This window comes from Cajanus cajan, chromosome 7, assembly GCF_000230855.2.
Source record: "Cajanus cajan strain Asha chromosome 7, NIPB_CcT2T_4, whole genome shotgun sequence".
In the NCBI taxonomy this organism is placed as follows: domain Eukaryota; kingdom Viridiplantae; phylum Streptophyta; class Magnoliopsida; order Fabales; family Fabaceae; genus Cajanus; species Cajanus cajan.
Window position 1 is genome coordinate 45,101,547 of NC_138523.1, and position 7,184 is coordinate 45,108,730.

General features: G+C 36.7%; 2 protein-coding genes across 4 annotated transcripts; one reads left to right on the plus strand and one right to left on the minus strand.

Annotated features, from left to right (window-relative positions):
* Nucleotides 1-790: 790 nt before the first annotated feature.
* Nucleotides 791-4,294, minus strand: LOC109818362 (uncharacterized). 3 transcript variants are annotated; one of them, XM_020383808.3, is made up of 9 exons: nucleotides 4,168-4,294; nucleotides 3,901-4,063; nucleotides 3,719-3,812; nucleotides 3,242-3,361; nucleotides 3,059-3,107; nucleotides 2,224-2,323; nucleotides 2,087-2,148; nucleotides 1,867-1,925; nucleotides 791-1,202 (listed from the first exon to the last, which is right to left on the minus strand). In XM_020383808.3, the coding sequence occupies exons 2-9, from the start codon at nucleotides 4,050-4,052 to the stop codon at nucleotides 1,095-1,097; spliced, it is 744 nt and encodes a 247-aa protein (XP_020239397.1). In that variant the 5' UTR covers nucleotides 4,053-4,063; nucleotides 4,168-4,294; the 3' UTR covers nucleotides 791-1,094. The 3 variants fall into 3 exon arrangements, with proteins under 3 accessions (XP_020239397.1, XP_020239402.1, XP_020239407.1); XM_020383813.3 differs by having other exon boundaries at nucleotides 3,901-4,079; nucleotides 4,168-4,286; XM_020383818.3 differs by lacking the exon at nucleotides 3,059-3,107 and having other exon boundaries at nucleotides 2,224-2,297.
* A 1,244-nt stretch (nucleotides 4,295-5,538) lies between these two features.
* Nucleotides 5,539-7,184, plus strand: LOC109788893 (rubisco accumulation factor 1.1, chloroplastic). The gene has a single exon (XM_020347753.3). The coding sequence runs from the start codon at nucleotides 5,663-5,665 to the stop codon at nucleotides 6,986-6,988; it is 1,326 nt and encodes a 441-aa protein (XP_020203342.1). The 5' UTR covers nucleotides 5,539-5,662; the 3' UTR covers nucleotides 6,989-7,184.

The following is a 7,184-nucleotide window of genomic DNA, read 5'->3' on the forward strand; positions in this document are numbered from 1 at the left end:
TAAAAAAGATAATGAAAGTTAAATACTAAACAGTAATTTGCATTTGGAGAGCATAAATTAAATTTCATGTTTTAAATACAATGTGACATTAGAAGGTCCATTTAAAGTAAAATAAGATATTTAAGATGCACTCATTAAAGATGTTTTTATAAGAGTAAAATAACATTAAAATTATCTACACCAAAACTTCGAGATAAATTTCTTAAAAAATACTCTTAGGAGGAGAAAAAAATAAGAGAAGTCAAAATAAATTTCTTAAGTTAAAATTAATTGATGCATAAAGACTTATTTAGATAAATTTTTCTACAAGCACTTTTAGGAGAGAAAAATATAAATAAAAATAAATATTTTTTTCATAAGTTAAAAATAGTTTGTGCATGTATTAATTTATAAAAGTTCTCTTCTATTAATTTTTCTAAAATCTTATTTTTAACTTATTCATAAGTTACTAAGCTACTTCTAATTAATGAAAAAACTTAAATTGGTTTTTCTTCTTATTTTTTCTCCCAGAACTATTTTTAGTGAAATTTATCTAATCAAACCATAATTTAAAAACAAGATTTTGAAAAAATTAATAAAAGAAAGTTTTTACATATAGATGTAGTATTATAGTTTATACATAAACTAATTTTAACTTTATGAAAAAACTTATTTCATTTCCTAATTTTCTCCAAAATAGTAAAAAAAAATCAAATTGTGTTTTCAAAATCTATGCATTAGTGGATTTAGCATTTTCGGGAAAAAAATCAAGGACTTAGATCTGGGACTTATGGTATCAAGAGGATACAGATAGGATAGGAATTCAAACACATTACAGGATCCAACATTTCCTGGGATGTTTTCATGCTTCTTATGGTTATGGCCTATGGGCATTCAGAAAAATACGCAATAAAATAATTTTCTGTTCTAGTTTCAACAAAATTGTGATAATAAGAAAATGAAAAATGTTTAGTTTCAAAGATTACACGAGTTGTCACACTATGATCTTCGATGTTTTTTTGCTGCGCAAGGTAAAGCTCCAAGCGCAAAAAAATAATGCAAGTGTATACTGCATTACGGCTAATGCAAGAACTTATGCTTCCAATTCTGTAACACTATTGATTGATGACATTCCTCAACACAGCTTCAGCACGCTGCTCGAGATTTGGTAAGGCCCAATCATGCTGCGTTATGTCAATATTGTCTTTCTCAGCACTCAGACCCTGAAAACAAAATTAAAAGATGACCAGATAAGATTGGTGTTATAGAGAAGACTAAGATTCATTTTAGTCAGTCATGCCTTTACCTACTCCATGTTTGAACATATGAGATATTCCTCTATCTCAAATTACTGTATTTTCCCATTTTCACCATTCAAAATTAATGACTATACTGCAAAGCCAAGGCAAAGTGTTCCCCAACCCCCACTTTGTATATATATTCCCCAAATGATTAACTAAGGATGTGTTTAAGTAAACAATTTAACCAAGATACTTATAGTTTAGTATGTTCTTATTACATAAGAGCTTATCCATAAATTTGATTTTTGATGCTTATGAAAATAAGCTTAGAGTCTAATATAAGAAAGTTGAGTCATTTTCATAAGCTCAAATAAGTTTTTCCAAATACACTTAGTAGAGTGTGCCTACATTTTGCTTCTATTTCTTTAAGTGTCCAATTTCACCTGACTGTCAACCTTGGTGAAAAATCATTTACATCACAGCACCTCGTTGAAATGAATGATCATTTCTACCTTGTGGTATGGCTGAAATTTGGGAAAATGGGAGGCAGGGGAGATCAACAACTCATGGAATCACATGACATTTTCCATCGATTGATCTTCAAATTTAAGAAAAATTTAGAGTAACAGTAACCACATATTTGTACCTTTGAAGGATCAAATCCAAATCCACCCATTTGCATCATACGCTGTGTATCATCTACAGCTGCATCAAAAACAGCACGCATCATACTCATCACAATCTGTGCTATAATGGAAGGAAAAAAAAACTTGGAGAAGTAGTAAAAATTCATATTCATGAAATTGACGAGTTAATAGAAGTGTACATGTAAAAGTGCTCAGCTTTCAAGTCATAACATAACTAACCATTTTCTTCACCCAAGATTAGACTAAACAGTCCTCTTAATCCAAACAGATTGAGGAAGTACCTGAAATACAATCTTTTGACAATTAAACCGAAGTAAAAATGGGAACAGGTATAGATCAATAAAAATGAAGATTACCAAGAGCGACTGCTGACATAGCTAACATCAACTGTGCTAAGGTCTATTCCATTCTGTAACATCGACCTAAACCTCTGTGTCAGTGGAAACGGTATCTTGGCTGTGAGAAAGTTTTAAACATTTTCAAGAGGTAAATAAATAAGATAATAAAATTAATGAATCCAAGGCTATACTGAGGAGATGACTATCATAAGTCAACACATACAAGCTACTACTTGTATAATTATTAATGGAAAAAGAGGGCATCTTGACACTTTAAAATGATAGATATGAACATAGATATCTTGAAGAATATGAATTCAACTTCTCTCTTTTCAATGTTAATACATTCAATTCCTCTCGTTTCTCTCCTAGGTGATAAAGGCTTAAAGACATTTTTCCCATGATTTTGTTCCTCTTCACTTTTTTCTGTTGGAAATGATCAATAACAACAAAACCAACAGTAGCCATATTCCACTAGGTGTATTGGAAATGGCCAATGGTGAACAATCTACGGTGGATGGTGGAGCTGTGCCTTTACAATTGGGGGCACAGAGTGCTCATCTCCAACCAGAGAATAAAGGTTTTTCTTCATCTGCATTTTTTTGAATTTTGTTTTTTTAAAACCATGACTTGTCTAGATCATTGAGAACTGGTGAGTCACATGTTTTGAGAAAAGCAACTAGGTTACAGTGGCCTTTTTGGTTTTAATACATGACTAATTTGGTAAGCTGACTGGACCAGTCACCTGGCCTCTTCACACGTCCAATGGTTGATTTCACCAGTCCGGTTCAAGTTTTATTGAACAGATTCTAGTCAACCAATAAGAAACAAAGAGGGGAAGTATAGAAATTACCAGCTACAAATCCAGAAAAGAAAAAGTTCACCCAAGCAAAAGTAAGAGTCTGTCCAAAAATGGTAAACAAACACAAGTTAAAGCTAGTGAGGCATCTGCTCATACTTGGAAAAAATACAACAAATGATGATTATAAACCATTATCTAAAGCCAGAGCACTGTCAAACTCTAATTTTTTAACACCTGAGGAATGATCATTGAAAGGTTTTTCTTCATCATATCCATGGCCATGTTTGGATCAGAGAACATCTGTGCTTGCGGATTCTGGACTTGACCCTTTGGAACAAACAACAGACCATTTTCCTTCAACAAAGAGAGACAACCACTTAGTTCGCTAAAAATTGGTTAATTAGACATATTTAACTGCACAAAGCTCGTGACAGAGTTAATAACTTCTAAGGAGTTCTAGACCTGATTTATAAATACAAATTTGAAATTTATTCATCAATTATCTTGTAAACGATTCGGCAAAACAATGTTTGTGCACAAGCAAGCATATAAGTCCAAGCAAAGAAAACATCACAATTCATATGGCTGAATCAATTGCCCCAAAACATAAGTCAACACCAACAACAAACAGTTAAATGAAAGTATCAATCTCCAATTTCTCCCAGTCAAGAATCATACGCAAAAGTAGAACATAGACCAAGAAAACCAAACCTCGTTGCAAAAATAAATTTTGCGGGCACGAAAAGCCTTTGAAGGAACAAAATTTGCTCCAGTACGTAAATTCCGAGCTCTGAGAATCACTTGCCTGGATTAATATGACGACAGCGTTAGTTTGGTATGAAATTAAATAAAGAAAGGCACATAATAATTAATCAACTATTGAATGGAAATACCCTTCTTTAACAATTTTGGCATCAGGAGTTTGGGTAGAGCGCATAAGCATAGAGACAAAATAACGGAGCACGCCAATGAGAACCATAACCACAGAGAGAGGGATCAGCACCCAGTCTCTGATTGCAGTATCCAGAACCAGATCTTCCGCCATTGCTCTAATACCTACAACATCACAAATCTTCAATTACAAAATATTCAGAAAGACGTTAATATTTATAGAGGCAGAGGAGACTCAAAATTGTGCATTAAGGAGACAAGGAACTTACTACGTTGCACTGTTTGATTCGGCCAAAACGAAGCCGCTGATGAATTACGATGGCTCACTAACAAATACCGCTCCAAAAACTGCGTTATTCGGGCCTTCTATGGACTCAAAATATTCCAAAAAACATTCATAAGTAAATTCAAACTTTATAAATACCAAGTAAATAATTATGAGTAATTATGATAATTTATTTTTAAAATATTAAAATTTAATTTATAAATAATTATGATAATTAAAAATTAAATTAGATATGAAGTTAAAAAAATTCTTAAAATTTTGAGTAAAAATATGGGAATTGATTAAAAATCATAATAATTTGATATTTTTTAATATTAAAAATATTCTAATTAAAATTTATCATAATAAAATATTTTAAACTTGTAAAATATGATTTAAATTTATGATATATAATTAATATTATGATAAAGTAATTTTTTTTATATTGATAAATAGTTTTAAAAATATTAAAATTTATTTTATGAATAAAAATAAATATATACTAAAAGAGATAAGAAACTTAAAATATAAAGTGTAAACAAAAAGATAAAAGAAGAGTAGTTTGAGATGGTTAAAAAAAGTAGGTCAATTGTTATATCAAATTATTTTTGAAAGGAATAAAAAATAAAACAAATAAATTAAAGGCTAAATATTTAAATAAAATGAGTGATAGTATACAAATAATACCATATATTTTAACAAGATTTTTTTTTCTCAATGTAAAATGCGAACAAGAAAAATCATGACACCTAATTTAACAAGATTTCTCCACTATTAAAAGTAAGATTCCAAAATTTCTTTCTATCCCTGCAAAACACTCTCATTATATTAACATGTAACTCCTAACTCTTGTGCATTAATATTAACATGGATAATTAAATGTGGGGTAACTTCTCACAATTAATCATATCCTTATATGAATAAAAAAAATCATATCCTTATAATTTATATACATTAACATGATTCCTTGAAATTTCATTATCAAAGAAATTCTAACTCACTTTACATGCTTATTTGAGATTTGTCATCTTAAGAGAGTCTCACAAGCATATCCACTCCCAAACCCACACTGTCCCAAAAAAAAAAAAAAAGTGGTTAGAGAGAGGTGAGAGGGCCTAGCCCACAATGGAAAGAATGGAGCGTGTGTTGATGTTGGAGGAAGCAATTAAAAAAAAGGAAGGACGTAAATGTCATACTAACTCCATATTCATTTATTGTTCAAAATTTAAACACTTGATTAAAATCCATAATATCATTCCCTTCGTGTATATACATATATAAAAAAAAAAAAATTAGATTAATAGGAAAGCGTTGGACGTTTAGATATAGTTTAGATTGTAGTAGTTATTTATGGTGAAAAAGAGGGTAAAGGGAGAGTGAGAGGATGAAAGAAGAAAAAAGGAGCGAAAAATATCTTAGAAGAAGAGGCATGAGATAAGGTAAGGGGAAAGACGCAAGTTCATTCTTCACACACAAAGACAGAGACTGCAGTGTTAACGATGCTTTCCCTCTCTCCCAGCGTCACAGCCAACACTCGAAACCTCAAACCCATATCTCCCAATGACCACTTTCTCTGCGCTGCCTCCTCCACCACCCACCGCCGCCACCACATCCCAAAGCCCATCTCCGCAGTCCTCAACTCCTCCTCCTTCTCGAGGCCGCCGCCGCCGCAGCAGCAAGTGTACCAGCCCTTCCGCCCACCCCCGGCGCCCCTGCCCTCGCAGTACGGGACACTGGACCTGGCGGGGCGCATCGAGGTGCTGGCCAACCGACTGGGGCTCTGGTACGAGTACGCGCCCCTCATCACCTCGCTAATCCGCGAGGGCTTCTCCCCTCCCACCATCGAGGAGACCACCGGCATCTCCGGCGTCGAGCAGAACCGCCTCATCGTCGGCGCCCAGGTGCGCGAGTCCCTCGTCAGCTCCAACGCCGACCCCGACGTCCTCGAGGCCTTCGAGACCGGCGGCTCCGAGCTCCTCTACGAGATCCGCCTCCTCAGCGCCTCCCAGCGCGTGGCCGCGGCGCGCTTCCTCGTGAACAACCGGTGCGACGGGAAGGAGGCGCAGGAGCTGGCGCGCGCCATGAAGGATTACCCGAGCCGGCGCGGCGATAAGGGATGGGAGCGCTTTAATTACACTCTCCCCGGGGACTGTCTGGCGTTCATGTACTACCGGCAGAGCAGGGAGCATCAGAATCCTTCGGACAAGAGGTCCTCGGCGCTGGAGCAGGCGCTGCGCGTGGCGGAGACGGAGGAGGCGAGGCAGGCGGTGCTGGAGGAGATTAAGGGAGAGAAGCAGGGGGAGAAGGCGGAGGAGGAGGAGATTGTGACGCGTGTTCCGGTGGTGAGGCTCAGGATTGGGGAGGTGGCGGAGGCGAGTTCGGTGGTGGTGTTGCCGGTGTGCAAGGCGGAGGAGAGGGAGATTTTGGAGGCGCCGTTTGAATGCAGGAGTAAGGGGGAGTTTGGGGTGGTGATGGCGGAGAAGGGGTGGGGGAGGTGGGTGGTGTTGCCGGGGTGGGAGCCGGTGGTGGGTTTGGGGGATGGAGGGGTTGTTGTGTCGTTTGCGGATGCGAGGGTTTTGCCTTGGAAGGCTAATAGGTGGTACAAGGAGGAGCCTATATTGGTGGTGGCTGATAGGAGTAAGAGAGAGGTGGGTGCTGATGATGCTTTTTATCTTGTCAATCTGGAAGGCCAGGGTTTTAAGGTGGAGAGGGGTTTGGCTTTGAAGGAGGGGGGTGTCACTCTCACTTTGGGAAATGTGGTCTTGGTTGTTAGACCCCCCAAAGAGGAGTATGATGATCAGTTGAGTGACGATGACTGGGAGTGACCTGCAATCAAACCACACGGGACAAGGGAATGAATGCCTTCTCACATTTTATTCTTCTCTGCTTAATTTAACTCATTTCCTTGCCTTTCTTTTTTGTATCATGCAAACATAACGATCTATTCATTTCATTAAGATGCTATTTTCTCTTGTATTCCATACTTAATACAACGATTTATCCGCTTTTCTATTCTTTTTA

Bases quoted from the DNA above. Each gene is read 5' to 3' on its own strand.
- LOC109788893 (XM_020347753.3), top strand. From the start codon at position 5,663: ATGCTTTCCCTCTCTCCCAGCGTCACAGCCAACACTCGAAACCTCAAA.
- LOC109818362 (XM_020383808.3), bottom strand. From the start codon at position 4,052: ATGGCGGAAGATCTGGTTCTGGATACTGCAATCAGAGACTGGGTGCTG. The intron at 3,813-3,900 runs GTATTTCCATTC...ATATTAATCCAG, and splicing joins GCCAAAATTGTTAAAGAAGG to GCAAGTGATTCTCAGAGCTC. The intron at 2,324-3,058 runs GTAATTTCTATA...ACTTTCTCACAG, and splicing joins CTTTTCTGGATTTGTAGCTG to CCAAGATACCGTTTCCACTG.